The 27,886-nt window shown below is 41.9% G+C and overlaps 1 protein-coding gene and 1 long non-coding RNA gene across 2 annotated transcripts; one reads left to right on the top strand and one right to left on the bottom strand.

Annotated features, from left to right (window-relative positions):
* The first annotated feature begins 295 nt into the window (after positions 1–295).
* LOC143937306 (interferon-induced transmembrane protein 1-like) lies at positions 296–17,980 on the top strand. Its single transcript, XM_077460797.1, has 2 exons — positions 296–779; positions 17,541–17,980. Exons 1-2 carry the CDS (start codon positions 513–515, stop codon positions 17,718–17,720), a joined length of 447 nt encoding a protein of 148 aa, XP_077316923.1. The 5' UTR covers positions 296–512; the 3' UTR covers positions 17,721–17,980.
* Positions 17,981–20,758: 2,778 nt separating this feature from the next.
* Positions 20,759–21,933, bottom strand: LOC143937322 (uncharacterized). Its single transcript, XR_013263657.1, has 3 exons — positions 21,827–21,933; positions 21,361–21,627; positions 20,759–21,263 (listed from the first exon to the last, which is right to left on the bottom strand). It is a non-coding gene; the product is annotated as an uncharacterized LOC143937322 (long non-coding RNA).
* Between the last annotated feature and the right edge of the window lie 5,953 nt (positions 21,934–27,886).

Raw genomic sequence — 27,886 nt, 5'->3', positions numbered from 1 at the left:
GGTTTCACCTGAGGCCAGTCACTTTGCTCAGTATATGTAGAGGTTTACCGCCACTTTAAGTGCCAAGTATTGGTATCATCAATGTTTGTCGACCGCAATGGATCTTCTCATGTCTAGGAGTTTTAATTCAAGTAGAATTGTAGCAAAATGCATGGCGACTTATCTGGTGTGAGCCAATCCTAAGCATGCATTACCCCTAACTTAGAGCAGGTTCATTAATGTTCTACTTTCTGTTTGCATTGTATTGCTTTTTACTTTACTTTGATCTTCTAAACTTTAAACTGTTTCACAATGATCTGTCTGGTCTATAGAATCTGGAAGCTCAGCAAAACCACATTACAGAATAACGTCACCAAAGACTGCTGGATTTTTTTTTTAAAGCATGAGAATAATGAAAAAAACTTGTATGACGTTCCACACTCTTCTACAATCTTCATAAATATATCTTCCTCCCACAGCCCTGCAGAAGGTTTCATCCACGAACTGATAGCTTTCGTCCCTTCCTTGTGAACATGGAGACTTACGATAATGAATCGTCCTCTCAGCAACTTATGGAAACCTCTGCTGAAAAGTTAAATTACTGTGAGAGCAAGCAAGATGAACGACTAAAGGTGGAGATGACCCCATTGCAAGATGCCAGTGGGCAAAAGGAATGTACGGTGTTGGCCATAACATCTGACCAACATCCTGTGCAAGATCATCTAATCTGGTCTATATTTAACACCATCTACATGAACTTCTGCTGTCTGGGATTCATTGCACTCATTTTCTCAGTCAAGGTGAGAGTTTGACATCTTCATTTTACCCACTTAAGGACCGAGCCTCTTTTTGAGATGTGTTGTTTACAAGTTAAAAAACTGTTTTATTTTTTCTAGAAAATTACTTATAACCCCCAAACATTATACATTTTTTTTTCTAACACCCTAGAGAATAAAATAGAGGTCGTTGCAATACTTTCTGTCACACCATATTTGCACAGCAGTCTTACAAGCACACTTTTTTGGAAAAAAATGTAATTAAATTTTTGGAAAACAATTGAATTATATTTTTGGGAAAAAAATGTAATTAAAAATGAAGACAACAGTTAAGTTAGCCCAATTGTTTTTTATATTGTGAAAGATAATGTTATACCGAGTAAATTGATACCCAACATGTCACGCTTCAAAATTGCACCCGCTCGTGGAATGGTGATAAAATGTTACCCTTAAAAAACTCCATAGGCGACGTTTTAAAAATTCTACAGGTTGCACATTTTAAGTTACAGAGGAGGTTTAGAATTATTGCTCTCGCTCTACCGAATGTGGTGATACCTCACATGTGTGGTTTGAGCACCGTTTTCTTATGCGGGCGCTACTCACGTATGTGTTCGCTTCTGCATGCAAGCTCAGGGCATATTTAAAAAAAAAAAAGAAAAATTCATATTTATTTTACCTTTTATTTTTACACAGTTTGAAAAAAAAAAAATTGTGTCACTTTTATTCCTATTACAAGGAATGTAAACATCCCTTGTAATAGAAAAAAGCCCCTTTGAAATATGAGATCTGGGGTCAAAAAGACCTCAACTCTAATATTTACACTTAAATGCAACTATGTAAAAGAAACGGCCCTTTAAGAGCTATGGGTGGAAGTGACATTAAGTGGAGGGCCACCCTGAAAAAAAAAAACATAAAAAATTAGAAAAAAATCAGAAAAAAAAAATGAATATTTTTTTTTAACTTACCAGAAATGCCTGTTGCTAGGCACATCATCCTAATCTGCCTCTTCCTCCTCCGCGGAGATCTTCTTTCTTCTCTCCTCCGTGCAGCGTCTTCTGGGTAATAGGTCACGCTGTGTTCTGGGAACTGTGTGTCCCAGAACACAGCGTGCCCCATTCACAAAGCGCTGCGCGACTCGCGCATGCGCAGTAGGAAACGGGCAGTGAAGCTGCAAGGCTCCACTGCCTGTTTCCCTTAGATAGAATGGCGGCGCCAGGACGCGAGAGCCGAGGGACGGGTCGGCCTCGGGTGGCCGACATCGCGGGCACCCTGGACAGGTAAGTGTGCTTATTAAGTCAGCAGCTACAGTGTTTGCGGCTGCTGACTTTTAATTTTTTTTTTTTTAAACCGGTCCTCCTCTTTATGACGTTGCTTCTGTTCTGCATTGTTGTGGAGACGGGTAGGGGCCATCTTCCCCATACTCATCTCCATGCCCAGCAAGGGTGAAGATCCGATCACCTTTGCCGCTGCAGACAGCTCCGATAGGGCACCAGAGTGCGGCGGGAGGGGGGGCCCGCTCCCGCCGACGATAAAAGTGATCTTGCGGCGAATCTGCCACAGTGATCACTATTATCAGAAACCGGCGCCAGCCGAACAAGAGGATACCGGGGTTATAGCAGCTAGGCAACGATATATGCCTTCAAATAAGGACGTATATTGGCATGCGGCAGTCTGGAAGTGGTTGTAGCTGCATTTCTGAAGGATGGTATTAAAAAAAAAATTGCCACCAGTTAGGGAAGAAGAAGGAACTTGACAGAGCTTTTAACTCTTACCCACTCTACGCTGATATAGGTTTTTAATGCTGTCTGTATTTATGGTAGGAGAATTCTACTCTATTTCAAATCTACCCCTTAAAGAAAGAGACAACTATAAAAGCTATACAGAATTTTAACCACTTCAGCCCCGGAAGATTTTATCCCTTTCCTGACCAGAGCACTTTTTGTGATTTGACACTGCGCCGCTTTAAGTGACAGTTGCGCAAACGTGCGACGTTGCACCCAAACAAAATTGACGTCCTTTTTTCACACAAATAGGGCTTTCTTTTGGTGGTATTTGGCTGCCTCAGCGGTTTTTATATTTTGCGCTATAAACAAAAAAAGAGCGACAATTTTGAAAAAAAAAACTCAATATTTTTTAGTTTTTGCTATAATAAATACCCCCAAAAAATATATACATTTTTTTTCCTCAGTTTAGGCTGATACGTATTCTTCTACATATTTTTGTTAAAAAATCCCAATAAGCGTATATTGATTGGTTTGCGCAAAAGTTATAGCATCTACAAAATAGGGGATAGTTTTATGGCTTTTTTATTATTATTTTTTTTACTAGAAATGACGGAAATCTACGATTTTTATCGGGACTACGGCATTATGGCAGAAGCGTCGGACAATTTTGACACATTTTTGGGACCATTGCCATTTTTACAGCGATCAATGCTATAAAATTGCATTGATTACTGTGAAAATGTCACTGACAATGAAGGGGTTAACCACTAGGGGGCAGTGAAGGGGTTAAGTGTGTCCTAGTACATGTTCTAACTGAAGTGGGGAGGGGACTGTGCAGAGGAGATGACAGATTGTTGTTCATACTCTGTATGAACAGACGATCTGTCTGTTCTCCCCTCAGAGAACCAAGAATGGTGTGTTTACACACACAGATCCCGGTTTTCAGTGTGCCCCAAGCAATCGTGGGAACCTGGCAGTGATCGCGACCACCAGGGAACTCGCATCGGCTCCGTGGGTGAGTCTGGGGGGCGTGCGCCTCTAGTGGCCGTCTGGTACCGACATACCGTGACGGTGAGAGAAAAAGATACCACCGCTCCAGGTCGAACCACCGGATAATCACTCCACTTCCAGGCAGAGAGCTCCAGGTGCTGGCTAGTACAAGCACAGATGAGAGCCGAGCCATGTTGCCGCAGTGTAACTTCGGCGGCTGGTCGGCATGTGGTTAAGGAACGAATCAGGCCCCAATTTTTGCCTGAATTTGGACTTCAAATGGAGCCAAAGACACACAGGACTCATGTGCAATTCGCTCTGTAGCCACCCCAGAAATGTGTGAACCGGCTCCATTGAGAGCCGATCACAGTCTCCTGTCTTACAAATTGGATGCGGGGAAACCCGAATCCAAATCGCATAAGTGTGAACCCAGCCTAAAACAAACGGGAAAAGACAAGCGCAACCGCCATAGTGTAGTATACAAAGCGAACAATATTTATTAATGATTAAAAACACGAGTCGCTGTGGAATTCCCCTGCTCCAGCCGTAAGCAGGGGTAGAGGGAGCAGGGGAATTCCACAGCAACTCGTGTTTTTAATCATTAATAAATATTGTTCGCTTTGTATACTACACTATGGAGGTTGTGCTTGTCTTTTGCCTTTTGTTTTCAGTGTCACAGCAATCACCCATGGCTGCTTCAAGCTGCACCTTCTAGCTAGTAATCAATGGCAATGTGTATAGTCAATTGGGTTACCGGCCTCGTTGTTTAAATTTTGTCTTTTAGTTTTTACTTTGTAACTTTTGCAATCATCTTTTATGGTTTGTTACATAGCCACACATACAGTGCCTTGAAAAAGTATTCATACACCTTGAAAAGTTACCACAAAACGTAAATGTATTTTATTGGGATTTTATGTAAGAGACCAACATAAAGTAACACATAATTATGAAGTGGAAGGAAAATGAAAAATGGTTTTCAAAATGTTTTACAAATAAATATCTGAAAAGTGTGGCGTGCGTTTGTATCCAGCCCCCTTTACTCTGATACCCCTAACAAAAATCTAGTGGCACCAATTGCCTTCAGAAGTCACCTAATTATTAAATAGAGTCCACCTGTGTGTAATTTAATCTCATTATAAAGACAGCTGTTCTGTGAAGCCCCCGGAGGTTAGTTAGAGAACCTTAGTGAACAAACGGCATCTTGAAGGCCAAGGAACACACCAGACAGGTCAGGGATAAAGTTGTGAAGAAGTTTAAAGCAGGGTTAGGTTATAAAAAAATATCCCGAGCTTTGAACATCTCATTGAGCTCTGTTCAATCCATCATCTGAAAATGGAAAAGGTATGGCAAAACTGCAAACCTACCAAGACATGGCCATCCACCTAAACTGACAGACTGGGCAAGGAGAGCATTAATCAGAGAAGCAGCCAAGAGGCCCATGGTAACTCTGGATGAGCTGCAGAGATCCATAGTTCAGGGGGGGGGGGGAATCTGTCCACAGGACAACTATTAGTCGTACACTCCACAAATCTGGCCTTTATGAAAGAGTGGCCATTGGTGAAAGAAAGCCACAAGAAGACCCGTTTTCAGTTTGTGAGAAGCCATGTGGGGGACACAGCAAACATGTGGAAGAAGGTGCTCTGGTCAGATGAGATCAAAATTAAACTTTTTGGCCTAAAAACGACTATGTGTGGCAGAAAACTAACACTGCACGGCACCCTCCACACACCATCCCCACCATGAAATATGGTGGCGGAAGCATCCTGTTGTGGGGATGCTTTTCTTCAGCAGGGACAGAGAAGCTGGTCAGAGTTAATGGTAAGATGGATGGAGCAAAATAAAGTTTAATCTTAGAAGAAGAGTCTGCAAAAGACTTGGTGGAGGTTCCCTTCCAGCAGGACAACGACCCTAAACATACAGCCAGACCTACAATGGAATGGTTTAGATCAAATTATATTCATGTGTTAGCCCTTGTACACATGGTCAAAAATTCTGGCGGAAAATGTCCGATCTGACCGCGTTGTCGTATAATCCGACTGTGTGGGGGCTCAAACAAAGTTTGAGAGCTGGATATGAAATTTTCCAAAACATGATCCGATCAGTTTGTAGAGAATTCCGATCAAAGTGCCACGTATGCTCAGGTCAAATTACGAGACCAAAGCTATTGGCTACTAGCCTGAACATAGTCCCGTCGTAACAAATGAACGTCATCACGTTCCGAACAATCAGATTTTCCGACAACTCTGTCCGACCATGTGTATGCAACACCAGTTTCGGACAAAATCCGACGGATTTTGTGGTAGGAATTTCTGACTGTGTGTACAAGGGCTTAGAATGGCCCAGTCAAAGTCCAGACCTAAAGCCAATTGAGAATCTGTGGCAAGACTTGAAATATGCTGTTCACAGACGCTCTTCCTTCCAATCTGACAGAGTTTGAGCTATTTTTCAAAGAAGAATGGGCAAAAATGTCACTCTCTAGAAGTGCAAAGCTGGTAGAGTCATATCCAATATGACTTATAGCTGTAAATGCAGCAAAAGGAGGTTCTACAAAATATTGACACAGGGGACCTGAATACAAATGCACACCACACTTTTCACATATTTATTTGTAAATAAAAAAAATTAATTTATGTTTTTGGTTGAAACATGACAAAATGTGGAAAATGTCAAGGGGTGTGAATACTTTTTCAAAGCATTGTACATTTCCTTGAGACCCTTTAATTTATACCAATAAGGTCATCGCCCCCACACTTGGCACAATTTATACTGATTTTGCCCTCTGAAGAGCATTCTGTAGTGGATCACTTTTCATGGGGCAGTTGACAGGGATTGAGGAGATGTTATGTAGTCTGTTTTAACATCCTCACATTTCATATAATATTTGCTTTGCAATGGGCTTCATAACAATCCCTCTGGGGTTATACGCTGCTGGTCAGTTTTACTTGCCTTTCTTGCCCCTTGCTTTTTGATACAGAACCACTTTAACATTTTCCCACTGTATCCAAAGTCCATCCTTACACTTTAAATGATTGTCATACCTGTATTTTAAAGTGAGCCTTACTGCAATAGTCCAAATTTAACAGCACACACCCAATGATGATTACATATACAATATCTCACAAAAGTGAGTACACCCATCTCATTTTTGTAAATATTTTACTGTTTCTTTTCATGTGACAACACTGAAGAAATTATACATCGCTACAATGTAAAGTAGTGAGTGTATAGCTTGTAAATTTGCTGTCCCATCAAAATAACGCAACACACAGCCATTAATGTCTATACTACTGGCAACAAAAGTGAGTACACCCCTAAGTGAAAATGTCCAAATTGGGCCCAATTAGCCACTTTCCCTCCCCGGTGTCATGTGACTCTTTAGTGTTAACAAGGTCTCAGGTGTGAATGGGGAGCAGGTGTGTTAAATTTGGTGTTATCGCTCTCACCCTCTCTTACTGGTCACTTGAAGTACAACATGGCACCTCATGGCAAAGAACTCTGAGGATCTGAAAAAAAGAACTGTTGCTCTACATAAAGATGGCCTAGGCTATATGAAGATTGCCAAGACCCTGAAACTGAGCTGCAGCACGGTGGCCAAGACCACATTTCATCCACATTTTTCAATGAGTTAGCGTGACTCAAAATGTGCGCTACCAAACTGTGGAGCAGAACATTAAAGGGTTAACAAGACAGGTTCCACTCAGAACAGACCTCGCCATGGTTGACCAAAGAAGTTGAGTGCACGTGCTCAGTGTCATATTCAGAGGTTGTCTTCGGGAAATAGACATATAAGTGCTGACAGTATTACTGCAGAAGTTGAAGGGGTGGGGGGTCAGCCTGTCAGCGCTCAGACAATAATATAAAAGGGGACTTCTGTGCCACTATACAAACAAACAAAATGTATGGAAATGCTGCCAAATCTAAAGTGATCACCACTCACATGAAACTAAAAAAGCTGAATGCATCCAAAAGTATATACCCTTGTACACACGGTCGGAGATTCCGTCGGAATGTGTCCGATCGGAGCGTTTTGTCGGATAATCCGACTGTGTGTGGTATGCATCGGACTGTTTCCGTCGGAATATCCGTCGGACCAAATTTTCCAACTTGCTAGAAATATTTTCCGACAAACTGCTCCGATCGGACATACTCCGATCATGTGTAGCGAATTTTGATCGGACCAAGTGCCACGCATGCTCAGATCAAATTCCTACATCAAAGCTATTGGCTACTAGCCTGAATGTAGTACCATCGTAACGAAATGACGTCATCATGTTCTGAAAGATCGGATTTTCCGACAACTTTGTCCGACCGTGTGTATGCAACAGTTTCGGACAAGATCCGTCGGACAAAATCCGACGGATTTGGTTGTCGGAATGTCCGACCATGTGTACAAGGGCTAAGACTTAGCGCATAGCCTGCGTGGTCCAATGACCACCAAATTAATTAAATAAATTATTGAAAATAATATTAATAGAGGCTAATAAAGTGCTAGAACCATAAAGTGCATTAACAACATTGCATATAATAATCAAATACAATATCTGTTTGTATAAAGTGCACTACTAGTGATGACACTGTGATGCATTCAATATGCATTCAACATAGTGCAGTGATATAGAGTGTTCTTAAAGTGCATAAAGTTCACTCACTGTGGAAATAATAAAGTGCTACCAGCTGTGCAAAATACAAATAAAGTGCAACAAAATGTCCAAAGTCCAAAAAGCTGTGTCCATTCACTCCCAATTCATGTGATTAAAGTGCTTCGTGAATCCTATAAAGTGCTCAGTGCCCTTACCTCATGGGCTTGTAAAAAGCGCTCTTATAGAAATCTTATCCCCACATCCGTGATTGTAGGTCAATCCAGCAATACAGGTTAAGTTGGGAAACTAATGGTATTCACATGTAAAATAAATGGTGCATTACCCAAATAATATACACTTTATTAAATAAAAATGTCTGCTTACATGTCATTAGCTAAAAGTAGGCCAGACTCAGAGTGTAACGGCATTCCACACCACTTCTAACGTTACTTCTGGTCTGCGGCATCCACTTCCAGACGGTCGTAACGACTTCCGGTATGTGATGTTTACTTCCGGTTTTGCGTCCTACACGTTACGTCACGGCGCACACCTCGTGAATTTATCATATACATTTGGATGTATTCAGCTTTTTTAGTGCTCAGACCATACGCCACACGCTGCATCAAATTGGTCTGCATGGCTGTCATCCCAGAAAGAAGCCTCTTCTAAACATGATACACAAGAAAGCCCACAGTTTGCTGAAGACAAACAGACTAAGGATATGGATTACTGCAACCATGTCCTGTGGTCTGATGTGACCAAGATAAACTTATTTGGTTCTGATGGTGTTAAGTGTGTTTGGCGGCAATCAGGTGAGGAGCACAAAGACAAGCGTGTCTTCCCAACAGTCAAGCATGGTTGTTGGAGTGTCATGGTCTGGGGCTGCATGAGTGCTGCCAGCACTGGGGAGCTACAGTTCATTGAGGGAACCATGAATGCCAACATGTACTGTGACATACTGAAGCAGAGCATGATCCCCAACCTGCGGAGACTGGGCTGCAGGGCAGTAGTCTAACCTGGTAACGACTCCAAACACACCTCCAAGAAGAACGCTGCCTTGCTAAAGAAGCTGAGGGTTAAGGTGATGGACTGGCCAAGTATGTCTCCAGACCTAAACCCTATTGAGCATCTGAGGAACATTCTCAAGTGGAAGGTGGAGGAGTATAAGGTCTCTAACATCCACCAGCTCTGTGATGTCGTCATGGAGGAGTGGAAGAGGACTCCAATGGCAACCTGTGAAGCTCTGGTGAACTATATGCCTAAGAGGGTTAAGGCAGTGCTGGAAAATAATGGGGCCATGTAAAATATTGAAACTTTGGCCCCAATTTAGACATTTTCACTTAGGGGTGTATTCAGTTTTGTTGCCAGCATTTTAGACATTAATGGCTGTGTGTTGAGTTATTTTGAAGGGACAGCAAATTTACAAACTGTACACTGACTACTTTCTGTTGTAGCAAAATGTAATTTCTCCAGTGTTGTCAAATTAAAAGATATAATAAAATATTCACAAAAATGTGAGGGGTGTACTCACTTAAGTGAGATACTGTATGTGCCTGATAACCTGTATGCCCTTCTCTGATTTAGGCCTCGTTCACACCATGTGCAGAAACGTAAATTTTTTTTCTGCATGCGCTCTGCAAGGGCACAAAAAATAAAATAAAACAATTGTTCCCTATGTGCCCTGCTCATACCACAACACTGGTATCACGTGCAGGTTTTTTGTGCGCAGGAATCTGCAACATTTATGCAGTTTTCTGCACAGAAAAAAACTGATGGTGTGAACAGGGCACATAACTGACACGCATGCACACTGATGGCAACATACATAAAATCTCACTGAAAAGCTTGTGACAATTGATGTAAACTGATGTCTCTGCAAGTGAAATTTGCGCAGTTTTCCCATCAGTTTTCATGCACGTATGGTGTGTGTTGGAATCAGACAGGAATTAATATTATACATCTACACAGCTGTTTGTACAGCCGAACTCAGCCATATTGATACCATGCAGTCTCACATGTTTAAAAGCAAGGAATGTGACACCAAGACACAATTTGAATAGCAGAATGAGTTCTATTCAGCCCACCTGGAATGTACTGAACTTCAAAGAAAATATGGTGCCGGCCTGTCTGCAAGAACAAAGAAGATAGTTCGTGAGCGGGAGGGGGCGTCCGAGATCGAACCACAAGATGGGAACCCAGTCGGAGCAGTTGCAATTCATGGGCAGACACTGCCCCCCAGAGGCCAAGTATGGCAGGACTGTCCGAGGTGATTAGCCTGGGGGAGGAAACGCCCCAGAGACGCTGATTGGTCCACGGGAAAAGCAGGGGGACTATGGGGTGTGGTATGGCTGAGGTATGTTTAACAAAAAGGGTTACAACAATGAGTTTGGTCTCTCTCTCTATTCCATCAGGAGATCCAGTCACAAGGGTAGATAAGTATAAGGCTTATATTGTACTTTGATTGTATGCTATGTATTATTGTAACTTCTATTGATACTTGATGCACGTTTTCTTATTTCCTTGGGAAATAAATGAAATTTAATTGATCTTAGACCGTGTATTGATTTCATAGCCAATGGTGATAGTATGGTGATATTAACGATAACATGTGCTTGGCGTATTGATAGATTAGCTGAACTATAGGGACTAGACAAAGGAATACATAACTGATAATAGTAACAGTAGATTGAATTCATCAGTTACTTCAGTGTGAACGAGCCTTTGTCTCACATTGTTATGAGGCCACACTTCCTTCACCTCATGGCTTAGCTCCACCATCCCATTGTGCCATAAAGGTTCTAATGCTGGCCACTAATGCAGTCTCATTGGACAGTGGAATAAGTATTGGCAAGACTTAGCTATGAAGCCAAGGAAGTAAGGCACCTGTAACGAAACTAAGAAAGAGGATTCATTTGGTACTTTGAAGCAGAACTAATTTTCTATGTGTGCAGATGAGTGTTTGCCATAACATACCTGAACATTATCGCACACATACTGGTCAGTGGCCGACAGATCATGGCTGCAATTGCTGCTATATTTTTTGACGTGCTGAGAATGGGTCAGGGCATATATTGCAATGTGCAAGCACCATGCAGAGAACATTCATTAAGAAAAATTACTAGGAGCATGGGGAACTTTTTTTATTTTTTCAAAAAACATTTGCTTCTGGCAATTTTGTCCAGTGGGATTTAAAGTGTTTGTTACTTCAAAACTTTATATTCCTGATATGTTCCTGCTGTACCATGTACTTATATGAGAAAGTCTCCTGTTCTCTTTGTATTGCTTCCTTTATGTGAAATACCTGGTGTTCCTGGTAGTCCCTCTGCTTTCCTATTAAAAACTGACCACACTAAGCAGGAGAGCACAGCGTTAATGAGTTCTCTAGCTATGCTGGGAACTCAGCCTGCTCTCCTTCAATGATCAGATGTGTCCTGACAGACCCCCTCTGCACAGCCAGTCACTGGAGAAGTGTGCTGCTACTTCTCCTCCCCCCAGCCCTTTTTATGCAGCTGAGAACCAAGGGAATGTGATCATTAATATAAAATGAAAAAAAGGGATTTATAATGTATTTTTATATCTATACAAAAATGTTTTGCTTTTCATTTCAATTTTAAACTGAATGGGTTGTTTATAAAGTGATCATTTACAATCACTTTAAGTTCCCCCTAAACATTTTTTTTAAGCTACATAAACAAAACGTATCTGTCTTCTAAAAGAAAAAAAAAGGTATTAAAATTCTTTTACTCTGCATTCAGAAGTAAACAGGAAGGAAGCCACATACCAATGACATTGAATCACATCCAACTTCATGAAAGCCATACTTACAGTGCCTTGCGAAAGTATTCGCCCCCCTTGAACTTTTCAACCTTTTGCCACATTTCAGGCTTCAAACATAAAGATATAAAATTAAAATTTTTTTGTGAAGAATCACCAACAAGTGGGACACAATTGTGAAGTGGAACGAAATCTATTGGATATTTTAAACTTTTTTAGCAAATAAAAAACTGAAAAGTGGTGCGTGCAAAATGATTCGGCCCCTTTACTTTCAGTGCAGCAAACTCACTCCAGAAGTTCAGCGAGGATCTCTGAATGATACAATGTTGTCCTAAATGACTGATGGTGATAAATAGAATCCACCTGTGTGTAATCAAGTCTCTGTATAAATGCACCTGCTCTGTGATAGTCTCAGGGTTCTGTTGAAAGCGCAGAGAGCATCATGAAGACCAAGGAACACACCAGGCAGGTCCGTAATACTGTTGTGGAGAAGTTTAAAGCCAGATTTGGATACAAAAAGATTTCCCAAGCTTTAAACATCCCAAGGAGCACTGTGCAAGCGATCATTTTGAAATGGAAGGAGTATCAGACCACTGCAAATCTACCAAGACCTGGCCGTCCCTCTAAACTTTCAGCTCAGACAAGGAGAAGACTGATCAGAGATGCAGCCAAGAGGCCCATGATCACTCTGGATGAACTGCAGAGAACTACAGCTGAGGTGGGAGAGTCTGTCCATAGGACAACAATCAGTCGTACACTGCACAAATCTGGCCTTTATGGAAGAGTGACAAGAAGAAAGCCATTTCTGAAAGATATCCATAAAAAGTCTCATCTAAAGTTTGCCACAAGCCACCTGGGAGACACACCAAACATGTGGAAGAAGGTGCTCTGGTCAGATGAAACCAAAATCGAACTTTTTGCCCACAATGCAAAACGATATGTTTGGCGTAAAAGCAACACAGCTCATCACCCTCAACACACCATCCCCACTGTCAAACATGGTGGTGGCAGCATCATGGTTTGGGCCTGCTTTTCTTCAGCAGGGACGGGGAAGATGGTTAAAATTGAGGGGAAGATGGATGCAGCCAAATACAGGACCATTCTGGATGAAAACCTGTTGGAGTCTGCAAAAGACCTGAAACTGGGACGGAGATTTATCTTCCAACAAGACAATGATCCCAAACATACAGCAAAATCTACAAAGGAATGGTTCACAAATAAACGTATCCAGGTGTTAGAATGGCCAAGTCAAAGTCCAGACCTTAGTCCAATCGAGAATCTGTGGAAAGAGCTGAAAACTGCTGTTCACAAACGCTCTCCATCCAACCTCACTGAGCTCGAGCTGTTTTGCAAGGAAGAATGGGCAAGAATTTCAGTCTCTCGATGTGCAAAACTGATAGAGACAAACCCCAAGCGACTTGCAGCTGTAATCGCAGCAAAAGGTGGCTCTACAAAGTATTAACGCAAGGGGGCCGAATAATTTTGCACACCCCACTTTTCATTTTTTTATTAGTTAAAAAAGTTTCAAAAATCCAATAGATTTCGTTCCACTTCACAAATGTGTCCCACTTGTTGGTGATTCGTCACAAAAAATAAAAATGTTATATCTTTATGTTTGAAGCCTGAAATGTGGCAAAAGGTTGAAAAGTTCAAGGGGGCCGAATACTTTTGCAAGGCACTGTAGAACACTACAAACCCCCTCCCCCAGGGTCACCGCTCTCTAACATTTCATTTGGTCCTCATTTCTGGCCCATAGTTTCCCATTTACCCAAGCAACGTTAGTGGATTAGTGGTGGACTCTCTCACATCATTTATATGCAATCCAAGGGCTGACAGGGCTAGACATACTGTATAAAAGGAAGCCTGTCACCAAATTCTGATTGGTGCTAACAGTTTAATATTCCTCTGAAGAAGTGGACATTTATATGAAGTATTGTCTCGTATTATGTCTGCACTTCATTGCTACCATAATCCTCCCCCTGGAAAATCAGTTACTGACAGATATGGAGGATCATTGGATTAAAAAACAATCAGGTTTTACACCCCAGTGAATTATGCATAACAGTTTTTAGTTTTTAAAGATAATTAAATAGGGGTCGATTTACTAATACTGGAGAGTGCAAAATCTGGTGCATCTGTGCATGTTAGAAAAAAATGGTAAATGGTAAAAAAAAATCTAATTTCAGCTTGTTCAATTAAGCTTTGACAACAACAAAAACTGGAAGCTGAATGGTTTCTATGCAGAGTCCCATTTATCAATCCCCATCATTAAAATCTTATGTAAGCTTAAGGCTGGGTTCACACCTATGCAAATTAGATGTGGGTTCCCCTGCATCCAATTTACATGGTAGGAGATTGTGATCTGCTATTTATGGAGGCTGAGGTACGAATTTGCACAGGGGTCCTGTGTGTCTTTTGGTTTTGGTCCATTTCAGATCTGAATTCGGCCCAAAAATTCAGGCTGAAATCCGAGCTAAAATGGTGCATGGCCATATTCAATAAAAACAGTAAAGCATGTAATGCTAACACTAGCGCCTGTAGCCGGAAGTGATGCAAGGACGTATACTGCATGCTCCAAATGACCTCAGAGTGACAAAACACATAGGGTGGAGTCAGCATACGTCCTTGCATCACTTCTGGCTACAAGCGCTAGTGTTAGCATTACATGCTTTACTGTTTTCATTGAATGTGAGTTTCCACATTTTTTATGCAATAAAATAGTTTGATACAGTATTACACTATTGGGATCCCTCTCTCTTTTATGGCATTTGGTATATGATGGCAGTACTTTTAAACCACCGAGGATGGGACAGTCTCTAGAGTGCTACACAGTGGCATATACTGTGAATGTTTCAGACCCCAGGAGGGGGAGAAATTTCTGGTGAGTGAAGCCACAATAGGAGCACGAATAAGACACACATGTTGTGATCACCTATTGGAAAATGAACTAGATCAGCGTTGTTTCTTCACTGGCACAAGAGCACTTTATTTATTTATTTTTAGACCATTGAACCGCACTATATATTTATTTTTGGATTACTATTGACCAATTGAGTTGCCGTATTATATTGGCTTGGTATCATAATTCATCACGTTTGGTATATTTATTTTTGTTATTAATCATTACATATTCATATTTTTTTTTATTTTCACACAAATTTCTTTTAATGTGACTGTTTATATATTTATGTGCAAATTATGTATTAGTAGTCCATGCATAATCTAATGAGCACTAGTTTGTATATTTAGGGGCATTTATACATGCCTTTTTGAGTCACAATTTATTATCACCTGTCACATAACATTTAGATCAGTTGTTAGAACAGCGCCAAATTCTACTTCACTTCCTTTCATTTATTTACTCACCCAGGTGGTAGTAATTAGTAGAGAAATATGGGTAAAACCTTGTGAGCTGCCAAATCTGTAAACTACCGTGAGATAAAGCTAAAAACTAAAAAGCTAAAAACAGCTGCTTGCACTTCCCACACTTTCCCACAATGTGAAAAAACTGTAATGTATATATATATATATATATATATATGTGTGTGTGCATATATATGTATATAGTACCACGCTATTAGTGACCATTAATGCATAAAACCTGTGCTATAATCCAATATAATACATACTGTAAATGTAATAAAAAAATATTATATATATCTATATAATATATATATATAAATTGCTCATGCTCCGTGAATCAAACAAGTCAATGGAATGAAAAATAAACAACAAAGTCCATAAAATTAATAAAGTGATCAGGTGTCTTCATGCAATCACTTTATTCATTTTATGGACTTTTATTTTTCATTCCATGGACTTTGTTGAATTATTTTAAGCACTTTAGACTGTGTGTGAATCACGGAGCATGAGCACTTATATATATATATATATATATATATATATATATATATATAATCATCTTTTGTTCACTTTACAGTATGCATTATATTGGATTATAGCACAGGTTTTATGCATTAATGGTCACTAATAGAGCAGCAATATATACATACATATATATATATATATATATATATATATATATATATATATATATATATATATATATACACATTACAGTGATTAGTAGATTAGTAGAGGCAGCAGTTCTTTTCACCTACCCTATTTAAAAACATTTTTTTCTTTTATACATCTTTTCTTTATTTTTTCCTGCTGGTATTTACTCCTTGCGCGGAATCACCCATACTCATTTCCCGGCAATATAGATAAACATGGTTGTAAAAAACGGGTTCCCCTCCCAGTCCATTACCAGGCCCTTTGGGTCTGGTATGAATATTAAGGGGAACCCTGCTCCAAAATAAAAAAAATGGAGTGGGGTCCTCCCCAAAATCCATACCAGACCCTTTTTCAAGCACGCAATCTGCCTGCAGGAAAAGGGGGGGGGGGTGGGGGGTGAGAGAACACTTGCTTTGACAGCTCTTATATAGCTGAGGGCGGGGCCACTAGGTGACATAAGTGGGTGACCCCTGCCCCCTTCTGACATCACGTGACATTAGAGGGGGAAGGGTCACCCGTTTACGTCACCGGGTGACCCTCCCTCAGCTATATAACAGCTGTTATTGTGAAAAGGCTGCAGTCGCGGGGACGCCTCACATTGAGGCAGAGTTTTTCCGTGTTTTTTTTTCTTGGAAACACCGGACACTGTGATACATTTTTTCATAAAGGACTTGTCCAAAACTGTCTGCCATTTTTACTTTGACATTTTTTTGGTGAATGGATAGGTGTACAATGTACCCGATACCCAGTCACATGGGGGGCGGGATCTGGAGGGCCCCCTTGTTAAAGGGGTCTTCCAGATTCCAATAAGTTCCCCGCCCGCAAACCCCCATAACCACCGGACAAGGATTGTGGGGAAGAGGCCCTTGTCACCATCAACATGGGGATAAGGTGTTTGGGGGGACCCCAAAGCACCCTCCCCATGTTGAGAAAATGTAGCGTGTTAAAGTTCAGGAGGGGGGTGCTCTCTCGCCTTTTCCTGCGGCCTGCCAGGTTGTGTGCTCGGATAAGGGTTTGGTATGGATTTCAATACACTAAATGATATATATACTGCACTGCCTGAATATAGATACTACACTGAATATCTAATCTACGCTAAATGCAGAGTATATATATATATATATATATATATATATATATATATATATATATATATATATATATATATATATATAATCAAATACACTGCCTGCACGCCAGTAACTAAGCTGCCTAATCTCTCTTCATTCATTACGCTATACAGCCGCTGTGTAAGCAGCAGTATTTTTAAAACAAGGGTTTACAACCCATTTAATGCTTATGAATCTTTAGAGACTTGATTTAAATCTACCTTAAAACAGTACTTAGTGATTCCAAGCTGTGCAATCAATGAATACACCTTAAAGCAGAATTCCACCCAAAAGTGGAAGCTCTGCTCATCAGCCTCCTCCCACCCTCTGGTACCATATTTGGCACCTTTGGGGGGAGGGGGGGGCACATAAGCGTTATTTTGACAGGTACCCATCCCCATTGCAGAGAGATCTTTTCGCAGTGAAATCACTCAGAAGTTCTCGTCCTTCCCCCGCCACTGGGCCATTCAGAAAGTGCAGCACAGTTGGGCTTCCTTTACTACAAATAACGTACTAAATGCATAGTTATCTACTACAATACAAGGTACTGGTGATTGCTCATTATTTATTTTTGTTCTTTTTTCCTTTCAGTCTCGGGACCAGAAGTTGAATGGAAAGCAAAGTCAAGCCAGGCAATACAGCACCTCTGCCCGCTATTTAAATATCTTCTCCACAGTACTGACTATACTCTGGTTCTTGATCACAGTGTCTGTCATCATTTATAATTTTGTTCGACTGAAGGCTGCAATACTGAACTTTTTTGGGAAATAAAGGGGTTGAGTGAAGCAATAATGTGATTGCAGAAGAGTGTAAGGAGAAAACGCAAAGTGGAATCTGTAGGAATCAGAACAAATTTTTCTGACGTCAGATCAGTACAACGTGGATTATGACTGCTATGGGCAATGCACTTTCCACTTATCAATTTGCCTCTTGTATTATTTTATTGCATGAGCTTGAATACACCTTTCACATGTTTTGGGGCTTAGATAAATTTGATATAAATAAATTGAAATAAAGCTTCCAAAATGTAACCTATGCCTTTGACTTATTCTTTAAATGTGCCCTTTTTATCTATCCAACACGTTGATCTGCGAATGAAGATCCCTTCAAGGTACAGTTGAAAAAGTATTCACACCCCTTGACATTTTCACATTTTCGCATGTTACAACCAAAAACGTAAATTTATTTTATTTGGGATTTAATATGATAGACCAACACAAAGTGGCACATAATTGTGAAATGGAAGGCAAATGATAAATGGTTTTCAACATTTTTTACAGATAAATATCAGAAAATTGTGGTGTGAATTTGTATTCAGCCCCCCTGAGTCAATGCTTTGTAGAACCACCTTTAGCTGCAAGTCTTTTTGGATATGTCTCTACCAGCTTTGCACATCTAGAGAGTGACATTTTTGCCCATTCTTCTTTGCAAAATAGTTCAGGCTCTGTCAGATTGGCTGGAGAGTCTGTGAAGAGCAATTTTCAAGTCTTGCCACAGATTCTCAATTGGATTAAGGTCTGGACCATTGTAACTTATGAAAATGATTTGATCTAAACCATTCCATTGTAGCTCTGGCTGTATGTTTAGGGTCGTTGTGCTGCTGGAAGGTGAACCTCCACCCCAGTCCCATGTCTTTCGCAGACTAAAAGGTTTTCTTCTAAGAATGCCCTGTATTTGGCTCCATCCATCTTCCCATCAACTCTGACCAGCTTCCCTGTCCCTGCTGAAGAAAAGCATCCACACAACATGATGCTGCCAGTGGTGGTGTTCATAGTGGGGATGGTGTGTTCAGAGTGATGTGTTAGTTTTCCGCCACACATAGAGTTTTGCTTTTAGGCCAAAAAGTTCAATCTGATCAGAGCACCTTTTTCCACATGTTTGCTGTGTCCCCCCCATGGCTTCTCACAAACTGCAGACGGGACTTCTTATGGCTTTCTTTCAACATTGGCTTTCTTCTTGCCACTCTTCCATAAAGGCCAGATTTGTGGAGTGTGCGACCAATAGTTGTCCTGTGAACCGATTCTGTGGATCTGTGCAGGGGAAATGCCTTGTTTACATAGGCATCTCCTTGTTCTGCCTCTCCTTGCAAATCCAATTTGCACTACAAGTACACTTGGAAGTGCAGTCGCTGTAGATCTGAAGGGAAGATCTGAAATGAGGGGAAGCTCTGCTGATTTTATCATCCAATCATGTACAAGCAAACATGCTGTTTTTTTTATTTTCTTTGCAAGTCCCCCTTAGATCTACAGTGACTGCACTTCCAAGTGCACTTGAAGTGCAAAGCGGATTTGCCTTTAGTAAATAAACCCCTATGTCCTCAGTGCAGCTAAGCAGTGCTGACCCTGATAAAGTCACAGGCTCAGTGTTACTGAGCTCCCTCAGCCACTATGCTTGTCACACAAACGGAGACATTGGCCAATAAGTTGTGTTGTGGGGTGGGCTGAGCCCTGCAATACATTTCCCCTTGTTGAAAATTCTTATTGATCTACCTGCGATCCACCTGTTTGAGCTGACAACATGCTACACTAAAATCCCAAGCAATGTTGTCAACCCTGCTCAGTGAACTTGTGATGGACTACTGAAAAAACAACCCTCTCTTTATCTCCATGACATAAGGGGGAGGTGTTCTGTAGTCAGGCTGATAACACTGCTTGAGATTGCGGCAAAGGCAAAGTTGTCAGCTAAAACAAGAAGTTAGGAGCTCACTAGTTTTCTGGCAGATACGAAAAGGGTGCCTCGGCGGGACTTTAAACTTGCTTACTGGGCACTTAAACCCCCCTCAGTCCCAGACCAATTTTCAGCTTTCAGCGCTGATGCACTTTGAATGACAATTGCGCGGGCATACAACACTGTACCCAAATGAAATTTTTATCATTTTTTTCCCACAAATAGAGCTTTCTTTTGGTGGTATTTAGTTACAGCTCGGAGTTTTATTTTTTGCTAAACAAACAAAAAAAGATGCAAAAAAAAATAAAAATAAAATCATGTTTTAATAGTTTGTTATAAAATTTTGCAAACGGGTCATTTTTCTCCTTCATTGAAGTGCGCTGATTAGGCGGCACTGATAGGCTGCATTGGTGGGCACTGATGGGCTGCATTGGTGGGCACTGATAGGCTGCATTGGTGGGCACTGATAGGCTGCACTGGTGGGCACTGATAGGCATAGTTAAGGCGGCACTAATAGGCACAGATAAGGCGGCACCGATGGGCACAGATAAGGCGGCACTGATGGGCAAAGATGGGCACAGATAAGATGGCACGGATGGGTGGCACGGATAAGTGGCACGGATGGGTGGCACGGATTGGCACTGATAGGTACCACAGATAGATGGGACTGATGGGCACTGATAGGTGGCACTGATAGGTGGCTCTGATAGGTGGCACTGCTGGGCACTGATGGGCGGCACTGCTGGGCACTGATGGGCGGCACTGCTGGGCACTGATGGGCGGCACTGGGGTGCAGCACCTTTGAGGCAGATTGGGTGGCACTGTGGGTGGCACTGTGGGTGGCACTGTGGGGTGGCACTGTGGGTGGCACTGTGGGTGGCACTGTGGGCACTATGGGCACTGACGGGGGGCACTGACGGGGGGCACTTACTTTAGCTTTTTATTTTACTTCAGGATGGCACTGCGGGAGGCAGGTGGGCACTGGCAGGTGGCAGGTGGTCCCTTGTATTGATGGCCGTGATCGGGACTGATGTCCCGATCACGGCCGCCGGTGATCGGCTTTTTTTTTTTCTCCTCGGCGCTGTCAGCGCGAGGAGGAATAATAGCCGATTACCGGCTCCGTTCTATCACATGATCAGCTGTCATTGGCTGACAGCTGATCACGTGATAAGGGGTCGGGATCGACCCCTTGCACGGATTGGTGATCAGGCGAGTCTCATGGACTCGCCGATCACAGAGCGCGCCGCGCGCGCCCCTCAGGGGGCGCGCAGGCCGCTCGTACACGGGACGACGTCAATAGACGTAGTCCCGGAAATGTAGGTCCGCGCTAATGCCGTCATTTGGCAATAGCGCGGATCCCAAGTGGTTAAAGGGGCAGGACAAGTATTTAGTAGGCAATATCTTACTTTAAAACAAATATTTTTATTTTACTTCAAGTAAAATCAAAGGGATAGTGGTCATATGGGCAAACAGAAGCCCAAATAGTAGAAGGGATATGAATGAATGTGTGGGTACAAAAAGCAAAACAGGATGCAAAATACAATAAACACAAAGAGCAAAATACAGGTGAATATTCCTATTCCGACGTGTTTCGAGTGTTTCAAACTCTTCCAGAGGGAAATGGATCAGCAAACATATAATATCAATCTACAAAAAAAGGAAATAACATAAGATGCGTGGCTAATACAAAGGTTATAGTCACTGTAGCATACTAACATTGAGTAAAAGCTAGTATTGTACTGACCCTGTATCAGAAGCTCGATATGTCATAAATGCATCCATAATTATACATAGTTAAAAACAATGGTAGACCTCAGGAGAACAGGAATGGGAGGTGTGCTGCCTTGTGTCTCCTCGCATCCGACGAAGGAACCAGGAGGTGGAGAGAGACTGATCCTTGAAGAATTGCTCCCGCCCTGGATGGAAGGCTCACAGCCTTGAGTGAGGAAGTGGGGGTTCACCCAACAGAGGGCGTCAGTGGAGGTCCCTCACAGAACCCGCAGGGGGTAATCTAAAAAGGGTACGTAGGATGTAAGTAAGATTGAAATTGAAATAAAAGTAAATAGTGTGTGTATATATATATATATATATATATATATATATATATATATATACTGAGTAAGCTCAAGCCGGTCAGCATAAAATGAAATGATTGACTGGGTATGGCCTCTCAGTGAGCAATAAAAGTAGTAATAGAGGAGTATGATTACCTGAGAAGCCACTGAAAACGTGTACAATTGTATTGTGGAGAAAAAGCTGGCGGTGGTAAATGACGGACACATCGCTCAGGTCGGAGCACGTTTGGTGTTTCAAACAGGCAGTGGGTCTGGAAATAGTTGGTGTAAATAGTGAGTTGGGGGAAGGGAACAAAAAAAAAAAAAGGAAAGGGGCCATACACATAGGGATTTGATTGAACCAATGAAAAAAAAGGGGGGGGGAGGGGGAAGGGGGCTTGGATGCCAGTACAATTGGGGTATGGTAGGGATGAGTGAGGGAGTCAAAACGGTACAATAGGGGTATGGTGGGGATGAGTAGTCAGACCAGAGTCTTACCTTGGTTAGAGCGGCGGTGTGTGTGTCAGTGTGGCCTGAAGTCTCAGGCCAGAGCCGGGAGCAGACTATGGTTATCTGACTTTTGCAGACTGTCTATCATTATTCTAGCCTTGCTCATATGTCCCCCTAGTGCTGGATCTGAATCACTGACATCATCTACTGAAGCACAGAGAAAGGCATTGTGGGAGATGTAGTCTGCTGGATAGGTATTGCTGATCTTGTAGAAGTGACCGTGAACTGCATCTCCCAGCAGACTAACTGCTCTGCATGGGAATTGTGGAAGAGACTTCCTGGATCTCACCGTGTGAGCACCACTGTGTAAGACAATTGCGGCCTAGCACGTGACACACAGCCTGCCACTCCAGCCCCTGCAGCAGCGCTGAACAGTGCGGAACCGGTCTATTGAAGTAGCAGACTGATCCCTGTCTCTGCCCTCTGAGGAAGGAAGCATCATTTATTGGTCCCATCGGGATGCTTCGAGGTGTATCAGGATTGGTGGGGGGGGGCTTGCACCCACAGATCCCATTGCCCTGCTCAGTACTACATTTTCAACACAGTGCACATGTGACAAATAGTATTGCTAACAACTGGGATTTACTATCTTGCATTGTTCATCATCACTTTGCTGCAGCCAGGAATCTTGGTTCTATGAGCTCCAGTGTTGCCGGTGAAGACAGTGCAAGGCCTTGCTTTTAGGACAGCGTTGTTTGTACTCTTAAAGGGGACACTTTACTGGTCAATATAGTATACTATCTCTCATTAGGATAAAGGTATTATAGGTCAACCTGGGGTTCCCCTTTAAAGTAGGCACATCTGCTTATATCCAATGGTAGCTTTCCTACAATATCCCATAGTGATTGTGTATATTGTTGTCATTCACGTGTCATTGCTAATTGTTATTGCTGCAAGTGTTATTTCAACTTAGTCTTGGCTAAACCCAGGATTTGGCTGAATAATTCTTGTTTAAACCTCTCATCTCAAATAAGTAAAGACAGAGTGTCAGGCACATGGCGGTCACACTACTTGCAATGCCGTCCTGAACACTCATGGACGCCTACGGAGGGTCCCAAGATATGCACGAGCATGCACCATGCATCAGCCTGCATTGGCACATGCCAGTGCACATCAGCACGCATCAGGGCATACCGGTGCACATCAGCGCACATTGGTGCATGCTGGTTGTCATCAGCGCACATTGGCGCACACCCATGCGCAATACTGCGCATGCGCGATGGCGCACAACTAGTGTGACTAACTCTGGCGCCAGTGGCCCTATTTAAGCCAGCCTGCAACCACAGGACCTTGCTGGATTATCTCCTAAGCTGCCTTGTGTACCTTGACCTTGCTTCCTGATCTGAGTTACCCGTTGTGACCCAGCTTGCCTTTGACCTTGCTTCCTGATCTCCTAGTCTGACCCTTGGCCTGTTCCTAGACTCTGCTTCTGTTTCCTGATCTCCCGGCTTGACCTTTGGCTTGTATCTGGACCCTGCCTGTGTTTGACCTTGGCTCACCCCTGTGTATTCTTTGGACTGATCTGACTGCAGGTTGTGTGCGTCCTTAGACTTGGCAATAGACCCTACTGGGCCCTACACCCTGCACCCTCCTCACAGGATTTGATTGACAGCAGCAGGAGCCAATGGCTCCCACTTCTGCCTCCGTGTCATGTGGCCACTGCAGTGGGGAACAGCGCTGGATTGAGAAAGGACCCAGGTAAGTGTTTAGAGAGGTGTTGAAGGAGGAGGCAATACAATTACTGGAATTTTTTTTACCTCTATGCATTAAGGTAAAACATGTCTTGACTTTAGAGCCACTTTAAATACGCTAGTTTAGCTCCCGTTCACATTGACTGGTCAAATCACATGACAAGTCAAGTCCTATTGCCGGAAATGGCACTGTTCGACTTTGCGGTGCCGCACTAATTTGAAAAAGTAGTACATTAGTACAGTATTACTTTTGGCAATTTTGGGTGCAACTTGAATAGACGAAGCTGCACAGAGGTCTTCAAAGTCGCACCCGAAGTCGCACTGAGATGCAGCTTTGAAATCGTGCAATTTCAGATGAAGTTACATGATTTCAAAGCCCCAGTCAATGTGAACGGGGGCTTTGGGTACTTTGTATTGCCTCTGCTGTTGTTTTGTACTTGCTGCACCTATGACATCTTCCTGATATGTTATCAGCTGTCTGCACTCTGGGTGTGAGCATTTTCTTCTAGTATGGAAGTTAAGTATGCCCATGAAGGGACCGGGATGAGAATGAGATATAGTCCTTCTAGTACAGAATGGTAGCAAAATGTAAAGTCTACTGTTGCAATCTACATGTTACAACATCACTACATATTACAGTTGTGTTTCATAAACACATAACAAATGACTAAGCAATGGGTATGGAGTCATGTGAAGGTATTTTGAAAATGTGCTAATTTGCACTGTAGAACAGTTTGTACACTAACTAATAGTCTGTATTTTAAAGCAACACAAACATGGCAAAACAGCAATTCTGTAATGCATATGGCAATAAGCAAAGTATGTTGTAAGGAACTCTAAACAGCACCTTTTTTATTTTACCCACTTCCTCTGAGTCCAGTTCTTCCTGGACCTTCACCAGACTATCACTGGACAGTAAAAGATGAAGCAGCACAGTGATAAACTTTAACTCTGCTCTCTCTTCCAATCAGCATGCTTCTTGCCTGCACATGAGTTGTAATGGCAGAAGTTTTTTTTTATCTTAATGCATTCTATGCAAAAGCCTTCTGTGTGCAGCAGCCCCTCCCCCCCATTGCCCCCTAATACTTACCTGAGCCCCCTCTCTGTCCAGCAATGTCCAAGAATCCCTCGCTAATCTGTGACTCTCCCTGAAACACAGCAGCGGCACCATTGGCTCCTGTGGCTCTCAATCAAAGTCAGTTAGCCAATCAGGGGAGAGGGGGGGGGCAGGGCCGAATGGCAGCTCTGTGGCAGCTAAATGGACACATGGAGCTGCAGCTCAGCTCGGGTGCCCCCATAGCAAGCTGCTTGCTGTGGGGGCACTCGACAAGAGGGAGAAGCCAGGAGCAGCAGAGAGGGACCCGAGAAGAGGAGGATCCGGGCTGCTCTGTGCAAAACCAAATGCATAAAGCAGGTAAGTATAACATGTTTGTTATTTAAAAAAAAAAAAAAACAACAAAAAAACTAGACTTTACAATCACTTTCAGCTTTAAAGTTCAACTACATGAAATGAAATAAAATAATAAAGAGAGAATATCCACCCTTACAGTACCCAACCCCACACACACACATACACCTCCCCACACTACAGGGATTAATGAATCAATATGTGAGTCAGTACCCCCCCCCCCCGCCCCCATTCATCCCTGTCTTCAGTACAGTGGCCACAAGGGCGGGGGCGCAGGTGACGCAGCACTGTGACCCTCGGAGACAGGAAGTGTCTCCGAGTGTCTCTGGTGCCCCCGCACCTCTGGTCACATGCGGTACTGCATACACCAGCAGTTGCTGTGGAACGAATTATCTGAGTTTCCATTGATTCTTATGGGCAAACTCGCTTTGATATATGAGTGCTTTGGATTACAAGCATTCTTCTGGAATGAATTATGCTTATAATCCAATGTAACTGTAATATGCTTTGCTATTTATTTACTAAGGCTAGCAGCATAAGGATTTTAAATAGTCAATTGATTGACAGTGTGAAGTTCCACTTTAAGGAGAAAATACTTGCACTAGCAAGTAGTACATACATCCAATGTACAAATGGGTATTATCACAAAGGCCCAACAAGAGTCTTGGTGGAATTGTACACATATTCCTGGGTATATACATTATAGCAATAATAAAGATACCTCCAGATGAATATTGCACCAAAGTTCAGTTGAAGGGGTCCCTAAGGATGATCACAATGCAGGGTCTGTCTTTGTGTCAGAGACCTGAAGACAAAACCAGGGGTGATGGGGAGATCCTCCAAATGATGTCCAACCAGCCTGGAACACAGATTCTCACCAGCAGAAACCGTTTTGTGGTACTGGAACTGAGAGTTAGCCTATCTACTCTGCATCCTTAGCCCTAGTAACTTCTAATCTGTTATGCAAATTTCAAAAAGAACCAAAAACACTGCGCTATTCGAATGTGTAACCAGTATACAAACAGCAGCTAACACAACATCTAGGTGTACAAATGTGACATAATAAATTTTTTGTGAAAAACGTGTAGCGCTTATTTGTTTTTACCACATTACAATGTGACCAATGTAATCAATACATGTGTTAGACTGTGCACAAAACACATAAAAAGAAATATATAAAAACATTTAAACACTCAATTGCTGTATATGTAAAGCTAGAATGTCCAAGTAAATATATATGAAAAAAATATGTCCACAAAAGTGGAAAAACAGCATGAAAACAGATGAAGAGTTCTCCAGATTTTCCAAGGTTACTGTGTGTGACACGATGAAGTGAAAAACAGTCCTACACCTTCTCCAAAGGATAATCACACAATCACCGCGTGAACCCTCCACCACATAAAATGGGGGCTTACCAGATTTAATGGATCCTACTCAAAATTATATTTGGAGGATCATATGTGCTTGTAGGTATACATAGGCTATTTTTGGAGTGTTGTCTTTTTCTGGAAGGCTTTCAAGTGTAGCTATTTTCTCTGCGGTATGTCTCCATCCACATAGATCATCATAGGTAATGGGATAGATATAAAGGAAGAAAGCAGGGACCACAATAGTGTAACTCCGTTTTTCGTTTCAAACAATTTAATTAAAAATTATCAAACTCACGTGTACAAAGAACATAAGCGCTTTTTCAGTAAAATCTCAGGCTGCAGTGAAGATTTTACTGAAAAAGCGCTTATGTTCTTTGTACACGTGAGTTTGATAATTTTTAATTAAATTGTTTGAAACGAAAAACGGAGTTACACTATTGTGGTCCCTGCTTTCTTCCTTTATATCTATCCCATTACCTATGATGATCTATGTGGATGGAGACATACCGCAGAGAAAATAGCTACACTTGAAAGCCTTCCAGAAAAAGACAACACTCCAAAAATAGCCTATGTATACCTACAAGCACATATGATCCTCCAAATATAATTTTGAGTAGGATCCATTAAATCTGGTAAGCCCCCATTTTATGTGGTGGAGGGTTCACGCGGTGATTGTGTGATTATCCTTTGGAGAAGGTGTAGGACTGTTTTTCACTTCATCGTGTCACACACAGTAACCTTGGAAAATCTGGAGAACTCTTCATCTGTTTTCATGCTGTTTTTCCACTTTTGTGGACATATTTTTTTCATATATATTTACTTGGACATTCTAGCTTTACATATACAGCAATTGAGTGTTTAAATGTTTTTATATATTTCTTTTTATGTGTTTTGTGCACAGTCTAACACATGTATTGATTACATTGGTCACATTGTAATGTGGTAAAAACAAATAAGCGCTACACGTTTTTCACAAAAAATTTAATCTGTTATGCAGCTGGACCTCTAACTACCAGAAGTGGCTGTCAGATGTCTAATCTGGCTCTATCCTATGTTGGTTATTGAGCCCTAAGCTAAAACTAGCTACAGAATCCAAAATCGGAAGGGGTTGAGTTAACTAAAATAACAGTAGCTGCATATAAACTCAAATGCAATAAATAGTTTCACCTACTAATATAATAAGGGGACCTCCACCCACATACAGTGCTACAGAGCTAGATATCTGGCACTGTGCATG

Source organism: Lithobates pipiens, unplaced genomic scaffold (assembly GCF_037356315.1).
Source record: "Lithobates pipiens isolate NorthernLeopardFrog02 unplaced genomic scaffold, aLitPip1_a1.2 Scaffold_10, whole genome shotgun sequence".
NCBI classification, from domain to species: Eukaryota; Metazoa; Chordata; class Amphibia; order Anura; family Ranidae; genus Lithobates; species Lithobates pipiens.
Note: the sequence above shows the minus strand (reverse complement) of the source record. Positions and strands in the feature narration are given on the sequence as shown.

Bases quoted from the DNA above. Each gene is read 5' to 3' on its own strand.
- LOC143937306 (XM_077460797.1), top strand. From the start codon at position 513: ATGGAGACTTACGATAATGAATCGTCCTCTCAGCAACTTATGGAAACC. The intron at 780-17,540 runs GTGAGAGTTTGA...TTTTCCTTTCAG, and splicing joins CACTCATTTTCTCAGTCAAG to TCTCGGGACCAGAAGTTGAA.